The sequence below is a fragment of the Malus domestica genome, chromosome 03, assembly GCF_042453785.1.
Source record: "Malus domestica chromosome 03, GDT2T_hap1".
Lineage (NCBI taxonomy): Eukaryota > Viridiplantae > Streptophyta > Magnoliopsida > Rosales > Rosaceae > Malus > Malus domestica.
The window spans coordinates 28,316,772-28,338,919 of NC_091663.1; the positions used below are offsets into that span (position 1 = coordinate 28,316,772).

Genomic DNA, 22,148 nt, shown 5'->3' on the forward strand with positions numbered 1-22,148 from the left:
TTTTCATGAACTAATTAGATTAGTGCCAAATCCTTAAAAGTGGATTTGTACTATACTAATTAATGACCATAGTCCTATGATACAAATTTAGGTTCATCATCCTTTCCACAGACCAGCTAATAGAGATGATCATTTAGCGATTGAATTATTATTATGATTATTTCAGTGTTCATTGGAAATTAACACACATGTTCATCTATATGTGTGCGTATGTATCAATCTGGCTTGTCTTAAAAATCGATGTTTGTATTGTAATATGTTATCTTGAATTTTCTAGTTACCCTGTTCCAACATTTGGAACTGCTACAAACATTAGAGACTGCATCGATCCTAGATACACACAAAAAAATGCTAGGAAAACAAAAAGACCACGCGAATCCATCCTCATGATTTGTATATAATAGCTACGCACATAAATCTTATTCAAATTATCATAACGTTTGTTTTGTGACTCGTTACAATCTCTTCATCATCTGCTTTATGTGTCTCGAGTTCGAGTATGCATGGACGGGCCTCGGAATCATGGTAGCATCGTCACTCATACATAGTTCTTTATCAGCCTTGAGTGCATAAACACCGGTCTTCTTGCAGCTGACGTCAGACAACACCCATCATATGAGGATGACAAAACAAATAAATCCGTCATTAATCATGAATTCTCAGAAATATTAAAACTAATTAATTAATTTTCTAGCTAGTGAAAGCTAGATATATCAATAATCTTTAACTAGCTACTGAAACTAACTCAAAAAGACTATCTTTTGTAACTGGTGGTCATCACTGTTTGGTGTAGCGTCACTCAGTCTCTACTTTATTTGAAAAGCGACATAGGGTTCAAATCTACGTAGGGCCTAAATAGAAAAACAAAAGCTAGCCCTAATTGACGTTATAATTAACATTTCATTTTGTTTATATTTCCACTTTGAACCTCATTTATTCATATAATCCAATGACAATTGCGATTGATGAACATAATTAATTAGATATTTATATACAATTAACTACTAATTACCTGCAGATAGAACTAGCCTTGCTGATGGTTAGTGGAAGCGATTTGTCATGAAAAGGAAAGACATGATGGCTATACATAGGACCAAAAGAGCATTAGACTTGAGATGTCCTGCATTGTTCTTGGGGAACACTTTAGGAAGAGCACACTCTTCTCCATTGAACAACACTCTCGTTGGGAACCCTTGACCCGCTTTGATATCGATATTATGATAGTGCTTCTTCTTGAACGAAATCACCGATTGCTGCTTCCCGGGGATCATCGGATTCTTTTTCGGATCCGTCCCGTTTTTTATCGCCACCAAGTAGTTCAAACCCTTGAGCCCTGTGAACAAGATTGTGTTGTTGACTTCCTTTTCCATCCTCGTACCGTTGAAGGAGTAGACGTTTTCGTAGTCCTGGTAGGCCTTGTTCATCTTCACCGCGGTGTACCAATCTTGAAACTGGTCGGTTCCCCAGTTGAAGAGAGTGAGCCTGGCGGTCCACCCGTTGCTGTAATCAGAGTCGATGTGCCAGTTCAAGCTGACACCGCAGTTGTCAGGGCACGGAAGCTTTTTAGGCACGTCGTAGTGCTTGATTTTGGCCCATGCTTTTGCCTTCTCGGTTCTGTTTGCGAATGGCACGAGGAGAGCTTCGGCAGGCAAAAGCATGGCGGAAGCCTTAGGGTTACATTTGTTCGTCTCAGATGTTTTGCACCCGCACGCGCACGTGCTGCATGGAATCACAGAGGTGCTGTAATAAGCCGAAAACGAGACGCAGCATCTGGGGACCGGGGTTTTGGTGATGTTGCACACCACTTGCCAGCTGGCAATGGCGTCTGACGTGGCCTGGAGCCCACTTGGGTCGGGGAACTGAGTAGGGTCAACCCTAATAGGGGGCCCGCATCTGTAAGTAGGGTTCAGAACGCCACTGATTTTCCACTGCTGAGGTGGAGTTATGGCAGTTCTGTTGTCGTCGGGTGGGATCTTAAACACTTGCAGCTGGAAAATGGACTGGGACTGTGCCTTGTCCATGAGGCTCGGCAAGATGGTCCCGTTGCGGCAGCAGCTGGGCAGTTTGCCGACCTTGGGATCATCCTTTCGCTCGGCTGGGAGGTCGGTGATGACGGGCTTCTTTTCACAGTTCATGACCTGAGAGAAGTCCAAGTCCTTGTAGAATTTTCCGGCTTGGCCGTAGAGGCATGCACTTGTGTCCTTCTTGTGAGTGTAGGCTCCTCTCATGGTGTTGATGAACTCTCCCCTCATCCATTCCCAGGTTAAGTTCCAGTGGTCGAGGCGGCCGAGCGGGTGGACGTTGTCGATGGTGACCTGAGCCAGGTAGTTCATTGTGTAGGTTTGCATTACATCGTATGTGATTGAGAGATCCCCGTTCTGACGTGGCATGAATTTGGTTTTCTCGACTTTCTTCGCCTTGAATTTTGGGTCCTTTTTACAGCACACAGACATTGCAGTCTTCCCTGCATGAGGAAAACAAAAAGGATATGCGTCAATGCATGCATTTGAACCCTTTCAAGGTTCATATATTAGTATGTTCTTTTTGCCAAAATATTTGATTTGTTATCTTGTCAGATAGTGAATTGGAATAGTGTTAATTCGACATATGATATTGACATTATTATTCACACGATATACACAGGTAAAGCTCACATGTATTAAAGAGCGTGTTGATGTCAGTTTTATATATATAGTTAGAAAGTTGACCGTATACAATATGACAAGGAAAATAGTAACTAACACATATTTACATAATACAAGTATGAAGAGATTTATGGAATTGAGATCACGGTTTGACAACAGAGTCATTGGAAGAATTAGGAACTGAATTGATACTCTTTTCAAGTTTTATATGTCTACTTAATAGCATTATTATATCTTGGACTAAAAACCATATACATTTCTTGATGTTCAATCTAATCGATCGTCCTAAAAGATGTAAAGCCCAGAAATAAGAACACCAATTTGATCGAAATCAAAATATTCAATCTGAATCTCATAAAATCTTATGTTCTGCAAACATATTTCTCAAAACCTCACATGTAATGTAATGCATGTTAAACATTATCATTAATAACACAAACAACCTTATAATTAATTAACTAATTACCTTTAAATTTAGCAGCAGGGCACTTGAAGCCATCATTGACAATGGAGATGGTCTTGGGCATCGGAGTAGACTTCTCTCCCATCCCAAACTGCGTCCCTTTGAACGCAATCTTAGCCTGAATCTGGGTATAATCTCCGGCGGTATCAATCATAGTTTTCAAATCTGTCATTGGATACCCGGCAAAGTATGCCCCTTTGGTTCCAACATCGACGGGCAAATCACCACCGTCAACCATCTGAGCTCCTTCCGCGGCCACCAAGATCTCCCGATGCTGAAACCCTATGTACATCTTCCACGCCTTGAGCTCGGTCGACCCGGCGTTCAAGATCGTCGCCTCCGACTTGAACGCCCAAGCCTGTGCCGACATATTTTTCGTGTGCGGCAACTCCTTCTCCCTGGAGGTAAACGTGTACGACAAGAAAATGCCATCACAGTCTTCTTGCTCGGGAGGAGGAGCTGCCACAACAGCATCTTCGTCTTGTCCGTAACAAATCTCAACCCTAAAACATGAAAACACCAAAAACACCACGAGCATTGCATGAAGAAAGGACGCGCGGGACGTCCAGGGTATTCTCATGCCCATATTACTTGTTTCCATCATTGCTTTTTACAATAATGTGGAGCGAGCTTTGAGGTTTCAAGTCTTTTCTTTTTGTTTTTGTCTATTTTTCGAGGTTGAGGGTTGTTTCGTGTGTCGCTTGGGAGAGAGACAGAGAGAAAGAGAGAGAGAGAGATCTATTGAACGGTAGGCGGCCGCGCGAGGACGCGGCGAGTGAGAGATGCTATGAGGCCCTGGGAGGTCTGTGTAAACCCCAGGGTAGAGAGAGATGGCTAGGTAAAAGAAGAGGAGCGACATTAAAAGACTGGGTCAAGCTCTATTTTCTTCCGCTAGTTTTAGCGGCAGGTTCGGAACGTTGTCCATGCAACCGATACTGTTTGATTTCTGGTAGACATTGTACGGAAATATATCTGATACACACGCTGTAAATAGATTTCGGTATCGAAAACTATGCCGTTTCTGAGTTTTTCTTTTCTCTTCTTGTTTTCGGACCGAAACCACCGAAACGGTTGCTGTGATCACCTTCTAATTAACTGTTTTGAGCTGGCAAAAACTGCATGTCACATAACTTGCATTGGACTAGTTTGCTCACCTCAGATTGCCGACATGGCACTTCGAACCAATCATTTTTTTTATTTTTAGTAATCACAAAGTTCAAGTACTAAAATAAATAAAAATTGGCATGAAAATGTGAAAGAGTCGAATCTGTGTTGGATATCACTATGCGATGTGCTGCACAAAAGGGATGGGCATGAAAAATCAGTAGCTATGGGGATCCTAGCTAGGTTTATTTTGTTCTAGATTTTTAGCCAAAATGTTTTCTGAGATTAAGTGGTTCTTAATTTTGTCTACTCTACATCATTTTCGTCATTCAATGAAAAATACGTTCAATATTCTTGTTAAGTGGAGATGTTGGTTTGACAAAAATACTCTTTGGAAAGGTGAACACGTAATCGTTTACGTGACAATTTAACAAAGATATTGACAACTTTTTTCACAAAATGACCAAATTGATTTACGATGAACAAACTCAGATACTGCTTTTATCAATTATCATTGTCAAAGACCAAAGTAAGGAGATCCAATCTCAGAGACAATTTTTGCTAAAAAGTTGGTTCTATCTTCTTTCTTACTTTTTCAGTATTTTAATTACCCTTTATTAATTCTATAATGCATATAATTGCGTGAATGACTTGTAGCTCAAGTAGTTTAAAGTGCTCACTTTCAATAAAGAGTACCCCTATATTTTCATATAATTTTAATTGAATTGCTTTCTTCCACGCCTATCCGCAGCACAGTCATTATTTGTTCAAGAAGTTAGCTCCTCGTTAATACTTGGGAACTAGGGATCCAGTTAGTACAATAAACAAGGCAACACAGCTATAACCGAAGATAATATCAAAACGCTAATTAAGAAACCTACCCCTACGATCTCTTATAGTTACATATCCTGTTAATTCAGTGTGCACGATTTTCATTACTTTAACCAAATCAAGCGACAGTTATCTCCGTCCCGCCGCTGATTTCTTCAACGAACTGCGCTTTTGGCTCCAAGTCTATGAACTGGTTGGACTTGCTAGCAAGATGCGAAATGCTTACCCTTCCCTGACGCTTAATGTAGTCTGCTACAGCTTGCATCTCCTCTTGGGAGATGTATATGTATTTCCCTCTGTCATCCATGACGCCAGAAAGTCGCCCTAACACAGACAAATACAACATTTTCATTCTCAACGAAAAGGTATTTTACCTTCTGAAGCAAAGGAATGAATTATTCATTAGGTACCACAAGTCACTGAGGAAATAGCTCTGCACATACCCATACTCTCGAGATTGGTAATTCGATTGATGCATTCCTGCATGAACCATCAGTTGCATTGAAAAATTAGTAAGCCAAATCTGGCAAATTAAGTTGACTAATCACTTTCAGAAAATATACTTCCATATGCCTTACTAAATTTCAAATTAAAACTTCATCTATTAATGCACTTTGAGGCACGAAGAAGACATGAAAATTGCTGATTTATGTGTTACTTCAGGATAAATATAAGTTACCTGAGTCCTTAACTTAGATTCAGCAGCAAGATCTTCCAGAGGAATGCATTTATGTTTCTGCAATGTCAAAATTAACAGTAGTATTAATAACAAAATCACAACTCAACTTGAAAGCCTCATGTCTCGAATAGAAACAAAACGACACAAACAGTTAAAAGATTAATAAACTCTAAACTGGATTGGATAAGTTAGAAACTACAACCCAACCTTAAACCCCCAAAACTTAGAAGCTCCTTTTCATCCCTAGTTTTTGTGCAACCCGATGGCGATGGAGATATTAGGGAGCTAGAGTATAGAACAATATCTTTGAATGAATTAACTGAACTCTACCTTTATGTATTCCACAAAATCAGAAAGCAAATCCTGACGTCCATCCTGCACTTCATTCTCGGTCGTACCTTCAGCATCTATTGAAAACTCGCCTTTCCACTTCTCAAACTCTAAAGCAGCAGCTTCCTCCTCCCTAGCCTTTTGAGCTTTGGCTTCTTCCTCCTACAAAACAGTGGCCAAATCTTCAGGCAGTAACTTAATGACACAAAAATACACTCCTCATTTTCCAAAACAGAAACAAAAGAGAGACGTCAACGCACCAGCTGACGCTCCTGTGCTTCACGCTCCTCATCTTTCCTCCTTCGCATTTCAGCATAGCGGTCTTGTTTTGTTACCCTTGATTCACGTGCAGCTTGTTCAGCCTTCAAATAAAGAATGGACTCAAATAAATAATTAGTTGTGCTTCGATTGAAGGGAAAAGGGAATAAAATAATATAAAAGCAGGTCAAGTAAACCATAATCAAGGATCCTCCGAGAACATAAGCATAAACTCAATTGAATGTTTCAGTTACTTCCACCATTTCGGTAATTTAAATCGATTGAATGATGTAGTAATCAAACTTCTAACATGTCCTACACCTCAGTGACTACATAGAAGTGGTTTCTGTCTTTATTACTCAATGTACGTAGTCAGATAATTAGAAACTCGCTAAAATTTAAGGCCTGTTGGGTATTCAGGACAGGACAGGACACATTAACTAGAAATTTTAATCAGGACTGGAGAGGGGGAGAGAGAGTATGTGCAATCGTTCAAATCAAGAAGTAAAAGAAAGAAAGAATACTTGTCGTTGTGCTTCCCGCTCTTGGCGCTTCTTTTCCCTCTTCTTGGATGCTTTAGCATCATACTCGCCCTCAACATCTTCCTCATCACTTCCCTCAACGGATTCTGTATTTAAAAATACATACTATGAGTTCATTTGACAGAATAACACATTTTTAAACTTATTTAATATCATTAGCACTTAAACTAGCTAGCTAGTGCAAAAGCTCACATACAAAATGTGCAGCTATACAAGTCCAAATTTGCACTTCATACGCAGGGTACATTTTCCATACAGAATACCTAATACATCCTTTACTTCCTCAATTTTTGTGCCCTCCTCATGAATCCATAAACCTCATGACTCCATCTCTGGAAATAATCGGCAGTCTACCCCAACAGATCAAACCGTGTAAACCATCATCCCCCAAATCCCAATTTGATCAGACCTTTATCTCTCACAGATACGGTTGCTTATATTTTCGTTCCTGATTATCTCGCCACTGCTTACCAATTGATATCTATTTCAATCACAATTCAATCAATTACAATCGCTTCTCGAATCAAAGAGAAACGAACATCACAAAACCGCAGAGAGTCACAATTACTCATGAACTTAATCCAGTCTCTTACTAATATAAAATCAAATTTAGTCACTTCAAAGTAAAACACAAACCTTCTATACCTGGTGCAGCAGCAGCTGATGTGCTTGCTCCAGAAGCCGGCCTCCTACGCATCCGGCTATCGCCAGGCGCACGCACCACCGCCTCCCTCTGAGCAACCTAGATCAATATGAACAATCCAGAAAAAATCTATATAACAAATAAAGAAAATCATATAACTAAAAACAATTACGCTGCAGCCCAATTAGAGCTCAAAGAATCAAACCTGAGGTTCTTCTTCGTGTTCATGCGAAGATCGAGAATCTTGACGGCGTTTCCATAGAAATAGTGGAATTAATCCCAAAACAAGAAGCATAGAAAGAAAAATTGCCAACATTTCCTCCATATTTTCTCAATTTCAGGCCCTGTTGATGTTCCTTTTCTTTCTCTCAATTCTATTTTCTTAGGAATTCTCGGAAACCAAACAAAGAGTTAGGGTAAGGGGAATACCTTGAGAGCGGTTAAGCTTCGTACAATCAATGGAGCCTGGAACGATTTGAATAGTGATTATAGGACCTAAATGTAATTAGCATGAATTGGGGATCATTAAACTTACATTATGTTTGGATGACAAAATTGAAAGATTATTACACTATGGAGAAATTTAAGATTATTAATAAATTTTAAAATGATTTAAATTGAAATAACGGAGTTTTATTTTTCAGAATTTGTGAATTTTATTATTTGGTTAACCTAAAAAAATAATGAAATTAAATACAGAATTTGTTATTGTTAAACTTTCAATTGTTGAAAATTAGAAATACACCTATTTAATTTACATGGAATTTAAATTTGAAAATTAGAGGTCCCAAATTCCAAGTTTTTTTTCACTCGGAAATTATAAATTTCTATTTATGAATCCAAACAAGGGAATTTGTGCATGTCAATTTATAAATTCTGACTTTTACCTAAATCCCAAATTTATTTTTCTCATCCAAACATGGTGTTAGAGATTAGATTTCTTCTGTTGTATAAATCATTTTATTTCTATAGAAATTTTTTTGTGTTCGGAACAAAGACGTGTCATTATACAAGTAATGAGATTCTTGTATTAAAAATTAACAACTTAAACCATAAAACAATAAAACATCCCTCCACTTATATAATGACATAGAATATATTATTCATGTTACTCGCACAATGAAAGATTCTCGTTTTTCTCTATACATAAATATTCACACAATTATCACTTTTTCAAAATTTAAATATTTTAAAGTCAAAATATTTATAAAAATGAATATGATTTTTAGTTTAATTTTATATAAATATCCTTTAATAATATGTGACTTGAATTTCAAGGCATAAGAAGGAAAAAAATTTGTTTCCGACATATGACTTAAAATTGTCTAGGTTAAATTTTTAAATTTTAACTAAGACTGTTGCATATGGTCTATCATAAAGTAGCTAAATGAAAACAAAGTTTCACGTTCAATTTTGAATTAAAGACGTTAAAAATAATGAATCAACGTCGACTATAATCCCTTGCCTTCCAAGCTACCGATGCGAATTCGAATCTCAAAACTAACGAGCTTGCAACCATTATATCAAACATCCATCTATGTCCCCTAATATTCTATTTATACTCTTCGTTCATCCACGAAAACTCGATAATTGCTTGGCACGCTGTCTGTCATTATCGTGCTTAGCAAATAACACATCTTGTGCGAATTGAGAGACTTGTATCTTGAAGTTGTAGTCGACCATAATAACTTACATTACATGCATGAAAATACCATGACTTTAGGATCGCAACTACGTGCCTCTCTGCAACCGCGCACCAGCACCCATCAATTCCCTCTCCCCCAATTCCCATAAATTGCCCACATCCCTCGAACCCACAACCTCGACTCACTCCCCTACCCCAAGACTTCATCAGCGAATACCCCAAAAAACCCATAAATTTTTTTAAAACGGTAATACTAAAGAGACTAAATTTTTAAATTAAATTTGCAAATACATAACTAAGAATCAAATGATGTGATGCTACCATTTCATTTCCAACGAGTCCGAGCCATACATCCAACGCACACAGAGAATCCATCCATCCACATTATTATCAAAACTCACATAAGTCCCAAACCACATCAAATATCTACAACAGCCATCACTTAGCCACCATAAAAAATCGCTCACTCCTCAACCGCGCTATTATTTTCGGCTTGAAACTGGTTTTTCCCTTGTTTATTAACATATAACGTCTGGAACTGGTTTTTCCCTTGTTTATTAACATATAACGTGACAATTAAGCCTCGGCGATCTCAGCGGATTCTGCAGCAGCTAGGATCAGCTCCGGCTGGATGCCTCCGACGTATGATTCATCCAATGCGTTGGGGAGTCCCAGTGCCTTCAATGCCAAGTGAGCTGCCTTTTGCCCTGAGATCATCATGGCTCCGAATGTAGGTCCCTGCATCCCCAATAATGTTACAAATTATATTATTAGGACTACGTTGATATCGACGCATACCAAACCCACAATGTTTATATCAAGTGGGAATCTTATTAGGACCACATAAAGATCTAGTAATGGTACTATTCCAAACATAAAAGAACAGGAAAAGAATGGAAGAGCTTTTGGACCCACGTTCTTTCGAAATCACTATGCATGGATTGAGGCTTAAGTAATTCTACGGTCCTAAGGTGTTTTTGTTTCGTAATTAAACGCCGAGGGGAGAGGCCACTGTCTATCTACGCTGTGCATTTACATGTCAAAATTCGAAGCTTAAAACTAGGACGTTATGCTTGATAAATCAAATATTCTAATCCTTAATGTTTTATCTAAATCGTCTAAGCCCACCACCGATCACCATTTTGACTAAATGTGATCGCGATGGCTTGAAGCGGTTGGATAAAATCAGCCAAGCACAGTAATGGCTATACCAAAAAGTAAAACAGTAAATAAATCAAGAACAAATGGAATGAGTCAGAAATGTACCATTCTTGGGGATCCATCAATCTCGGCAACTTCCATGCCGGTGACGATCATTCCTGGCACAATTTCCCTTGTGAGCTTCACGATAGCATCCTCAGCTGCGTTCATGTCCAAGGCCTTCATCCCGGGCACGCTCTCAATCATCCCAACGCTCCTCAGCCTCTTTACGCCGGTGGCTCCCATGGGTCCGTCGTGACCACATGAGCTCACCACAACCTTGGCCTCCATGACGTTGGGGTCCATGCACGACTGTGTGTCGTGGTTCATTGAGACCAAGGCCCAGTTGGTGACCACCCCACCAACTCTGCCACCCTTAATGATCAAGTCCTCGGCGGCCACAGCGTTGAAGAGCTTCACGTTGGGCCGGGCAAGGAGCTTGCTCATGATGGTGGAGGTGAATAGGGCGGCGTGCTTGATGACAACGTAGTTGTCTTGCTCATCGTAGTCAATGCCGAGCTCGTTAAGGAAGAGATGGGCGGGTTTGCGCACAACCTATATATGTCAACATATAAATTAAATCTTAAGTACTACAAAATATAAGACAAAATATTTTCAAAATTTTCAAGTTAGAACATTGAAATATTTTCGAAATTTATATTGCTTTCCAAAATTGTACTTTTAATTTTCATAGCATTCATTTCTCACTAGAACATTTAACCAAATATAAGGCCAACCCATTTAACGGAATATAAGACTTGGTTGCAATTGTTGTAATGTTAACTAAATAGCGGGATTATCTCGCTTCCATAAATTCACCATAATCAAGCAATCTAATTGTGATTCATTAGTGCATAGATGAAATCTATATATATTGTATATTTGGAATTAATTAATAAGGAATTACTTTTCTACAAAATATACAAAATTTGTTTGATTTACGAATGAAAATACAACAATATCAAACTATTTAATTAATTACAAAAATGGAAATAAAGAAATAAATTACAAAAAATAAATTAACGAATATTTATGCAAATAAAAACAGACATGCATAACGATACAGGTCAAATTATCCAAACAAGATGGGGCATGCGCGACACGTGTCACAGTCAAACGTTTCATTCATTTTACCGACAAACATGAGTTTCAAATTAACAAACAATTTCCCAGAAAAAAGGCCAAAAATTAAGCACCCGGAAACCTTAAACGACCAAAAATGATAATTAAACTACAACAAATCATTAATTAAAAGTTTCAATAACTTTCCAAAAATATTAAAATTAATCATAAATGACAGTAATTACCATGGCAGAGAAGAGCTGGCCACCGAGCCATGCACCTCCACCGGGGCTGACGGACTGCTCGATGATGGCGACCTGAACGTCGGGGTTCTTGCTGAGTTCGTAGGCGCAGGATAGCCCGGCGGAGCCAGCACCGACGACAACGACGTCGGTGTCGGCGTAGGTGATCATGTCAGTCATGTAGCGCCTTGTCATCTCCCGGGAGACGATGGATTCCTTGATGGGGTCGAACTTGAAAGCGCTCAAGTCGTAGGAGGGGGTCAAGCCGTTGGCTGACATGGAGACGGAGAGGCCGCCGTTGTTGGCGGGGGCCGCCTTGGCCAGCTGAAGGCGGACCATGGGAGCGCCATGGAAGGAGGAGTCGAGGAGGGAGGACTTCTGGAGCTTGGCGGTGAGGGAGGAGGAGGTGAGGGTGGAAGCCATGGTTGCCATTGATTGATGCGAGAGAAGGAGAGAGAGGGAGAGAGAGAGAAGATGATAAGATGGGGTGATTTGGGGGTTTAGCGTTTGCAAGTCAGAAGATGGAAGTGAAGAGAGTGGTTATTTAAGGAGGAGGGTGACGTATATGTAAAATTGAAGATGGACACGTGGGAAGAGGATAGGATATGAAGGGTCTAGAACCTCTTGGGAGGTACAAGTGGCAAGCATGAACCAGTCCACGGTGTGTGTTTGAGTGTGAGGAGAGTGAATAGAGAGGGAAATGTTAGATGACAAAGTTTATAAGGGAATTGCTAAGGCTATTATCTTGAATGTGATTTTCTACGAACTTTCTGCCATTTTATGTTGTTGATACAATTCTTATGTTAATGTTATAAAATTTTGTGCCAAGAATATGAGGTGATAGAGAGTTCATAGGAAGTCTTACTTTGAAACAGTCTCCTTAGTATTTCTCAATTTGTAAACCAAATGATTAGATTGTTGATGATCATTTTATTACTCAAGTGTTGATTAATGTGTTTAATTTCTACTGAAAATATGACTTTAGCTCTTGAAACTCAAGTTTCTTTACATAAAACCTGACATAGTCTTTTTATCTAAATAAAACCTAATGACTAGGCTCCACATAAGCAAAGTCATTAATTCTATTTGCCTTTACACATTTTGCATTTTTTTAGATGCCTAAAACACCCCTAATTAAAGTTTTAATGTATACATTAAATTCTATGCATATTTGAAGGGAGGGATTAATGAAAAAAAAATGCATTAATGTTTAAAATCATTGCATATTAATATATCATAACAAATTGTATGTTAATGCTTCTTGGAACAAAAAAAAAAGCACTAATGTTATACTTTCCTTAAGATTTTGTAATTGTTTTTCAAATTTGCATAAAATTTGACAGTTTTAATTTGATCTTGTCATTTTCTTACCCAAATTGTGACATCCCACATCGCCCAGGGGAGTAATCCTTAAATGTATATTCTCATCCCTACTTAGCACGAGACCTTTTGGGAGCTCATTGGCTTCGGGTTTCGTAGGAACTCCGAAGTTAAACACTCCCAGGATGGGTGACCCACTAGGAAGTTGCTCGTGAGTTCCCAAAAACAAAACCGTGAGGGAATGGTAAGCCCAAAGCGGACAATATCATGCTACGGTGGTGGAACGGGCTTGAGATGTGGTGGATCCGGGCCGGGATGTGACAAATGGTATTAGAGCCAATCCCTGGCCGGAAGTGTGATGACGAGGACGTCGGGCCCCTAAGGGGGGTGGATTGTGACATCCCACATCGCCCATGAGAGTGATCCTTAAATGTATATTCTCATCCCTACCTAGCACGAGGCCTTTTGGGAGCTCATTGGCTTCTGGTTCCGTAGGAACTCCGAAGTTAAGCGAGAAGGAGGCCAGAGCACTCCCAGGATGGGTGACCCACTGGGAAGTTGCTCGTGAGTTTCCAAAAACAAAACCGTGAGGGAATGGTAAGCCCAAAACGGACAATATCGTGCTACGGTGGTGGAACGGGCCCGGGATGTGGTGGACCCGGGCCGGGATGTGACACATATGAAAATCTGAAAGGGCACTATAAAATTTATCCAGTAATAATACATGCAAAATAATTTACTTATAAAATTAAAGAAATGTTATTTGATTCAAAAGAAATTTATCTATATTTTATATAATAATATAGGTGAATCATTGAACAAATATATATTAGGAAAAAAATGTGCCCAATATATATATAATGCATACAAATAATTCACCTACTAATAAAGGAAATTTGGTTAAAAATAATATATTTACTACTTTCAATTTTCCTATTTTTTTTTTTTTACAAACATAATGTACCTACAATATAATTTACCTATTGTTTAATCAAATAAAAACATAAGGTATCTATTGTTTCATTTTAATGGTGATAATTTGTCTTGGTTTAGTTTTTACGAAATAATTTAGGCACTGTTTAACTTGACCAAAATAATGTAACTACCATTTTAATTTACCTAGAAAATAAATGCTATTTGATTCTGTTTGGACCCAATTTTACGCCATCGGCCCAAGCAATCGAGGCCGTTGAGTAAACATGATTCTTAATCGTCGGATAAGAAAGTTAAGATAATTTGCTATTGTTAAGAGATAATATGATGGTTTTTAATCATAATAATTATCTTTTAATAAATTATCTTAGTTTTCTTGTACAAAATAAATTAGAGAGATTCTTGGACTCTTAACTTGGCCTAACATGGATCTGCAAGCCGAAGATAATGGTGGATAGGACCTAACCGGGCTAGGATGTTGTCAGATGATGGAAGACTTGCATGCCGTGTGAAAAGCTACAAGTTATATATATATATGTAGGCTGTATAGTTTGCATGCCCATCAACCTATGTCGTGCAAAAATCTCCCAGACTATATAGTTATATATATATATATATAGAGAGATAATGGTGGTTATTTTGATGGGATTAAGCTTTGATTGATGTGATAAGGTCTATGGCGTGAATGTAGGTGCATAAAAGATAAAGTGGTTAGAGTTTCATTTATTATGATTATGCATGGGATAAATGAGTGGTCAGCAGCAACAGTTAGAGAGTTGAAGTCACGAACTACAATATGAGGATATGCTTGTCTTTAGACGCGGATCAACTTCAGGAATTAGAGTTGCAATTAAACTCTACAATATTATCAGACCTTGCCAAGCAGAAAAATGAATACTATAAATACAAGACTCGGTGCAACATTCAAAGGACCTCCAATTCAACACACAAAACTGCCATGCACAAACCCTCTCAACAACTTTGAGATTTTTTATTTTCTTTTTCACCGGCACATCTTCAGTTGGCATAAATAGCATTGTGGAGACAACCGGTGATATCTTCAGTTGGCATAAACAGCACTGTTGCCGTAGAATCAGCCGATCTCGCAGCATCTTCAGTTGGCATAAATAGCACTGTGTCGAGGCCGACTGGTTACCTATCCAAGTCTCGGTCGAGAAGGATTTTCGAATCCTTGTTGGTCTAGGTCATCTCATCAGCCTTCTCGGCGAAGTGAGGTGTTACAAGTTACTACATTCGGCACATTGGAAGCCGAATTTGATATTGAACTTCGCTAAGTTAGCAGCCTTGTCTTCAGGCTCTAGAACCCAAAGGCCGAGACAAGTTTCTTCCTCGACCGCAATCGCAAGACACAGAAGTCAACTGCGCACCCGACGCAACATTAACATATTTTACTCTTCAACCGAGCTCGGCCGACGAGTTGGCACACCCCGTACACAACCAAATGACGTAGTTAGCTTATAGATTACTTGGCATGCGTGCCACGTAGGTTTGGTAGATTTTAGGGTCAACATTTTGGCACGCCCAGTGGGACCCAGTGCTAAAACTACAAAGTTCACATGATATATCAAGATCACGATCGGGATGAGATTTAGCGCCTATTCAAGGAAATTGTCGAGCAACAAAAACGCCTTGGCCAGATCATTGAAGCAAATGAAGAAAGGCGAAAATCTTTCTCTCAAATGATAAAGGTGAAGGTTCATCACAGCTTACAAGATCAATGGTTAAATGAAGATAGAGCTCGATATTATGAATGGAACGATAAGAAAATGCTTATTAGGTTCAAATCAATTCCATTTGAAGAATGGTTGGATCAAAAAGTCGGGGGGCAAATTTCCGCTCCGGCCACAATCAAAATTCGGCCTCAGAACATTGTCGAGACGGCCGAAGAAAAACCTAGGCCATCTATTGTCTCGATCGAGATTGAAAGTGTGGTAGGCCTAGAAGAAAAAATTTAAGTTTATGAGCCACAAATCTACTTAGAAAATGATTCGTCAAATGAGTGCTCCAATGACGAACAAGGCCGAGACATAGGCTTAGCCAGAAAAACCGCGCCAATTGATATGATTATTGGTGATAAAGCCGATAAGGAGAAATCTCATTCGGCCAAGTTATTTGAATTAAAAGCCGAAATTATGCCTGGGGGCATAATAATTGTTCAACACATTTGGTGGCCGAAAATGAAAAATATTTCACCAAGTCAGAAATATTTGGAGATGATCTTTTATTCAGCTTTGGAAAATGTCAAAGTGAAAATTTTGATGTAAAAAGATCTTGGCTTGGAATAAAATATCGTTGGCCTCCTCCTCTTGATAGCTCGGCCACTTTTGTTTTCTTTTATTAAGAAAAGGAATAAATTATTTTCTTAATCATCTGGCTAATTAAGCCGATGCATAAGAAAATAAGGGGGCAATGTCCAAAGGGAATAGATTTTGGCTGTCTAAGCCGAGGCAGTCTAGGCCGAGGCAGATTCAGGTAATCGACTGTTTAGGCCGAGGTAATCTTTTTTGCCGAGCTCGGCGAAATTGGATGTGTGCATGCGAATTTTTTCCTAATGATGGTAGACTTATTCAACAAAAGTGGATATTTAATTAGATATAGGCTTTAGCCTATGGATGTGGCTAATGGGGAATTGTCAGAATACCATTGGAAAGACAAATATATATATTTTATATAAGTAAGACTCAGCCATGAGGTTTTATAGTCGAAGTTGGGTTGTCAAATCCAAGAGTTAGGATATTTAATGAGCTTCGGCCTTGGATCAGTATATATATATATATATATAGGCGCTGCCAAGAAAAATTCTTCTAGACCTTGGTTTAGGTTTTCTCGGCCTCAGCCTGTTTTACCCTTTACCCCAATTCTTTTCTACCCCTTCCCGAATTCTTCTCGACCTTCTGGAGAGTTGCCGAGCCTGGTATGGAGTTGTAGCAGTCGAGGAAGGCCGTGGCGTTGGCAGAACATACATGTTATTTCCGAGGAACAAAATTTGTTTCGGCAATACAACGAAATGTTGTCGGCTACGAACAGTTAATTTCCTTAACCATTCGGTTTACGAGCCGAAGCTCAAGGAAACTGGGAGGCAATGTTTGGACCCGATTTTACGCCATCAGCCCAAGCAATCGAGGTCGTTGAGTAAACATGGTTCTTAATCGTCGGATAAGAAAGTTAAGATAATTTGCTATTGTTAAGAGATAATATGATGGTTTTTAATCATAATAATTATCTTTTAATAAATTATCTTAGTTTTCTTGTACAAAATAAATTATAGAGATTCTTGGACTCTTCACTTAGCCTAACATGGATCTGCAAGCCGAAGATAATGGTGGATAGGACCTAAGCGGGCTAGGATGTTATCAGATGATGGAAGACTTGCATGCCGTGTGAAAAGCTATAAGTTATATATATATGTAGGCTGTATAGTCTGCATGCCATCAGCCTATGCCGTGCAAAAATCTCCCAAACTATATAGTTATATATATATATATATATATATATATATATATATATATATAATGGTGGTTATTTTGATAGGATTAAGCTTTGATTGATGTGATAAGGTCTAAGGCGTGACTGTAGGTGCATAAAAGATAAAGTGGTCAGAGTTTCATTTATTATGATTATGCATGGGATATATGAGTGGTCAGTAGCAACAGTTAGAGAGTTGAAGTCACGAATTACAATATGAGGAAATGCTTGGCTTTTGACGCGGATCAACTTCAGGAATTAGAGTTGCAATTAAACTCTACAATATTATCAGACCTTGCCAAGCTGAAAAATGAATACTATAAATACAAGACTCGGTGCAACATTCAAGGGACCTCCAATTCAACACACAAAACTGCCCTGCGCAAACCCTCTCAACAACTTTGAGATTTTTTATTTTCTTTTTCGTCGACACATCTTCAGTTGGCATAAACAGCACTGTAAAGGCAACCGGTGATATCTTCAGTTGGCATAAACAGCACTGTCATCGTAGAATCAACTGATTTCGCAACATCTTCAGTTGGCATAAACAACACTGCGTCGAGGCCGACTGGTTATCTATCCAAGTCTTGGTCGAGAAGGATTTCCGAATCCTTGTTGGTCGAGGTCATCTCATAAGCCTTCTTGGCGAAGTAAGGTGTTACGAGTTACTACATTCGGCACATTGGAAGCCGAATTTGATATTGAACTTCGCTAAGTTAGCAGCCTTGTCTTCAGGCTCTAGAACCCGAAAGCTGAGACAAGTTCCTTCCTCGGCCACAATCGCAAGACGCAGAAGTCAGCCGCGCACCCAACGCAACATCAACATATTTTACTCCTCGGTCGACGAGTTGGCACGCCCCGCACACAATCGAAGGACGTAGTTAGCTCATAGATTACTCGGCCTGCGCGCCACATAGGCTTAGTAGAATTTAGGGTCAACAGATTCAAAATTAATTTACTTATATTTTACATATAAATATAGATAAATTATTTTTAACATGCATATATAATAACAAATAAAAAATGTCTAATCTATGTAAAATAATTTACCTACAACATAAAGAACATTAATTGGTTTTATTTTTTATTTTTTATCAAACAATATTATTTGATGCAAAATAACTGATTATACAAAGGATTTTCATTTTTCATACGAAAAATGTGCCCATAATTGTTTATGAATATGGATAAATTAGTGTATATATATACATGTTACTAATATTTATGATACAAGAAAGGTAAATTTCCATATGGGGTTAATTGCTAATCATAATTAGGGTGAGTAATAATATTTATTGACATAATTAGGGTTTTGTGGCATAAGTTGTAAATATGTTGTAATAATTGGTTACATATTTGTCTACATGGTAGTCTATTTGAATTTTGGGTTTTATTTGAATATTTATTACTGGGTGGGTTTTTGTTTGGAAAATAGGAGTTTCAAGGGCCTTTATCTAAAGAACTGACACACCTCGATCCTAGAATCAAGGTGTGCTGGCCGTCACGTAAGCGTGACGTAACCAAAAGAGCGATACGGAAGTAAAAGATAAAAGAAATACGAAGGAATAAAAACCAACTACTAGCAATAATATCCAACTAACATGCTAGAGTGAGTTTAAGTGTGAAACACACATATTCAGAGCATAAGTACTAAGTGCAGTCAAGTAGAACCATTACTAAATTACAACACCCGAAGGTGAGTCCTACATTTAAGTGGTCTATCATAACGCCATGGGAATCCTCGTGAGCCACCAACATTGCTAACTAGAACCTGGAGGGGGGCAAAACAAGATTGAGTGGGTCAGTAAAACAAATCTTTTTCAAAAACATTATCTTTTTTCAAAGGTTCTAACCCCTCGCCGTAAAACCTATAACTTTCCCAGGAATATAAAAATATAATTACTTATCTCAAAACCAACTCAGAAATAGTGATATGTAAAGTATATGCCATGTTAAATATATTTCATCATATCATAAGTATATCAGTGAAGTTCATCATAAATAATAACATGTCAACCGAGTGATTAGCCCGGCTGAAACTATAGCTCATAATCAATCTCATCAATCAATCTAGCCGGAGTCACCACAAGTGACCTGTACGGCACTACACTGCACATAAATCGGAACTACCTGAAGTAGTCTATACGACAAGAATGGTGTAAGAATACGCTCTAGTGCTTCTCTCATCAACAGCTGTATAATAATTTAAAGTCACCTACAAGTCGGAACCACCTTTAATGGTCTGTACGACATGTCAGAACCACCTCTAATGGTCTGTATGACATGCCCCTACTTGGATCCAAGGTGAACGTGTGGTGTGGGGTGAATAATATAAGCACTAACACCAAGGGTGCAGGTTATGAGCTCTCAACACAATTTACATCATCAACAGTCTCATAATTTTAATTTATGAACTTACCTGGCACTTACCTGTGCGTCTGTATCACCAATCATGCATGTATGCAATTACTAACGCATAAATAAAATAGATATATATTTTGCATGGCATTTCATAACGCATTTCATATCACATTTCACTTAAATTGATTTTCTGGGAAAAATCTCATTTATATAGGTATATACAGAAAATAAAACTGCCCACTCACCTGGAGTTCACCCTACAACTCCCTAGCACAGCACATCAAGGCGTCATGACGATCGGCGCCTAGAATAATCATCAAGACATGTCTCAGAAATCATATCGATAGAACATAACTTATATAAAACACGTCACTATGTAGATCGATCCGGAAAATCTGCAACTCAGATTTCTGATCTGAAACTTCCAGAGATCTACCTCTAGGACAACATCCTAAAATTTCATTACCATCCAACGATCGGATCTCCGTCAATTGCCAAAACCAAGTGACGGTTAACATTTTATAATATGAACTTACAACTCCAATTCCGAAAGATCCGTAAATCGGATTCCCAATCCGTAAGTTCCTATAATCCTCAAATATTACGTATTACAAGGTATCAAAGTTTGGTGACGATCCAACAGTCAGATCGTCAATTCACATTTTCACCTAACCACGATCGAAACGAACTTAGGTTCAATTACTCAATTTACGTCAATCAATTATCAAAATTGAACCTAGAACATTAAACACATGCTAAGAATGACATTGACAGGCCACTGGCTACGAGCCGCCGCACTGGCTCGCCGGTAAATCCAACTATCTCAAAAAATTACCAAAATTTACAGAAATGAAGATCTCAATGAATAGAGTAAACTTTATACCTGTGGCCAAGACCAATTTGGCCTGGAAAGGCTCCAATTTCATCAAACCCGTGAAGAACCCTAGAAATGGGTGTTTTCAATTCGACCTCCAAAACCACTCCGATGCTCCAACTAATGCTTGGGCTTTGTTCTAGGTCCTAAGGGAATGCTAATGGTGTTAGTAATTGAAAGAAAACGCTTCAAGATTTGAAGAATTAGTAAACTAAGCCACCGCACACACCATACGGTTTCATCCAATTTCAAGGCCAAATTCTTTGATTTTTGGGGTGTAATAGGAAGAGGGAAGATCATAGACGGTTTTCCAAGTGATGGTTTGAAGTAACTCACTGGAAAAATGAAGAAATTTTGACGGAAACGGGTGGAAAACCCACCGGGTCGCCCGGGTCATGGGTTGAAAACCCATTTCTGTTCTTCTTCCTCCGTTTCTCGCCCTCTCTCCTTTCCTCCTTTTCCCTTCTCTGATTGGCCAGAAACTTCTCTCTCCTTTCCCCATTCGCCCAGCTTCTTTCCCGAAACTTTCCTGGAGCTGTCTTCTTCTTCCTTCTGGTTGGGCAGTTTTGCCCAACCCTCTTTCTTCTTTTCTCCACCAGTCACGCGCACACACACATACACAAAACTTTCCTTCATCTTTTTATTTATTTTTTATTTCCTTTCCCTTACATCCAAGCCATCCATTTCAGATTTCCTTTAATCTGGGCCATCCAAATGGCACACCAAAATTTTATAATAAAATTCATAAAATGCCCAAACTTCAAACTTTAAAATCGTTTTCGTTATAACTCCAAATCACAAACCATCTGCGCCCACGCTTCCATAGTGACGAATACTACAAGGATATGTCAATAAAACAAATCTTGGATGGCATGACACAACAATTAACCTCGAATAATGTGCGTGCCTCAAAGGGCATTTTTGTAAAATCATTTATTAAAACTTTAAAAACTCTTAAAATCAGGGACGGGCTGTCACAAGAACCCTATTTTCTATTGATTGTAAACTTGGTTTAAAAATGGTCTCTCTGAACAAATATTCATATCAGAAATGAATATATTGGGGGAAAGGGATCCTCTTCGGATCCCTTCCACTTAATCATCCTCATCAAACAATTCAGGCCTTGAAATTTGATCAAACGACTAAATGATAGGAGATACAAGTGGCAAGCATGAACCAGTCCACAATGTGTGTTTGTGTGTGAGGAGAGAGAATAGAGATGGAAATGTTAGAGAGACCAAATTTGTAAGGAAAATGACAAGAAGATTATCTTAAATGTGACTTTCTATGAACTTTCCACTATTTTATGTTTTTGATACAATTTTTGTGTCAACGTTATAAAATTTTGTGCCAAGAATATGGAATGACAAAGAGTCCATGAAGAGTCTTACTTTGAGCAAGATAGTCTCCTTAGCATTTCTTAATTTGTAAACTAAATCTCGTAAACCAAACGATGAAATTGTTGATGATTAGTTTATTACTCAAGTGTTGATTAACGTGATTATTTTCTATTGATTGTAAACTTAATTT

At 38.5% G+C, this 22,148-nt stretch overlaps 3 protein-coding genes across 7 annotated transcripts; all 3 read right to left on the minus strand.

The window, feature by feature from the left end:
• Positions 1-225: 225 nt before the first annotated feature.
• Positions 226-3,951, minus strand: LOC103429207 (COBRA-like protein 10). Its single transcript, XM_008367356.4, has 3 exons — positions 3,112-3,951; positions 1,013-2,464; positions 226-591 (listed from the first exon to the last, which is right to left on the minus strand). Exons 1-2 carry the CDS (start codon positions 3,710-3,712, stop codon positions 1,041-1,043), a joined length of 2,025 nt encoding a protein of 674 aa, XP_008365578.3. The 5' UTR covers positions 3,713-3,951; the 3' UTR covers positions 226-591; positions 1,013-1,040.
• Positions 3,952-4,892: 941 nt separating this feature from the next.
• Positions 4,893-7,985, minus strand: LOC103429217 (DDRGK domain-containing protein 1). Of its 5 annotated transcripts, none has more exons than XM_008367383.4 (8): positions 7,701-7,985; positions 7,489-7,594; positions 6,835-6,938; positions 6,313-6,414; positions 6,053-6,214; positions 5,723-5,779; positions 5,487-5,523; positions 4,893-5,367 (listed from the first exon to the last, which is right to left on the minus strand). In XM_008367383.4, the coding sequence occupies exons 1-8, from the start codon at positions 7,818-7,820 to the stop codon at positions 5,162-5,164; spliced, it is 894 nt and encodes a 297-aa protein (XP_008365605.3). In that variant the 5' UTR covers positions 7,821-7,985; the 3' UTR covers positions 4,893-5,161. The 5 variants fall into 5 exon arrangements, with proteins under 5 accessions (XP_008365605.3, XP_008365586.3, XP_070674533.1 ...); XM_008367364.4 differs by having other exon boundaries at positions 5,454-5,523; positions 7,701-7,967; XM_070818432.1 differs by having other exon boundaries at positions 7,498-7,594; positions 7,701-7,959.
• Positions 7,986-9,436: 1,451 nt separating this feature from the next.
• On the minus strand, positions 9,437-12,356 carry LOC103429668 (thiamine thiazole synthase, chloroplastic). The gene is made up of 3 exons (XM_008367804.4): positions 11,648-12,356; positions 10,407-10,895; positions 9,437-9,878 (listed from the first exon to the last, which is right to left on the minus strand). Exons 1-3 carry the CDS (start codon positions 12,074-12,076, stop codon positions 9,717-9,719), a joined length of 1,080 nt encoding a protein of 359 aa, XP_008366026.3. The 5' UTR covers positions 12,077-12,356; the 3' UTR covers positions 9,437-9,716.
• Positions 12,357-22,148: the final 9,792 nt, after the last annotated feature.

Coding starts and splice junctions, on each gene's coding strand:
- LOC103429207 (XM_008367356.4), bottom strand. CDS start 3,712: ATGATGGAAACAAGTAATATGGGCATGAGAATACCCTGGACGTCCCGC. Junction 2,465..3,111: donor CCCTGCTGCTAAATTTAAAG/GTAATTAGTTAA, acceptor TTCCTCATGCAG/GGAAGACTGCAATGTCTGTG.
- LOC103429217 (XM_008367364.4), bottom strand. CDS start 7,820: ATGGAGGAAATGTTGGCAATTTTTCTTTCTATGCTTCTTGTTTTGGGA. Junction 5,524..5,722: donor AATCTAAGTTAAGGACTCAG/GTAACTTATATT, acceptor TGGTTCATGCAG/GAATGCATCAATCGAATTAC. Junction 5,368..5,453: donor TATTTCCTCAGTGACTTGTG/GTACCTAATGAA, acceptor TGTCTGTGTTAG/GGCGACTTTCTGGCGTCATG.
- LOC103429668 (XM_008367804.4), bottom strand. CDS start 12,076: ATGGCAACCATGGCTTCCACCCTCACCTCCTCCTCCCTCACCGCCAAG. Junction 10,896..11,647: donor GCCAGCTCTTCTCTGCCATG/GTAATTACTGTC, acceptor TGACATATATAG/GTTGTGCGCAAACCCGCCCA. Junction 9,879..10,406: donor TTGATGGATCCCCAAGAATG/GTACATTTCTGA, acceptor TTGGGGATGCAG/GGACCTACATTCGGAGCCAT.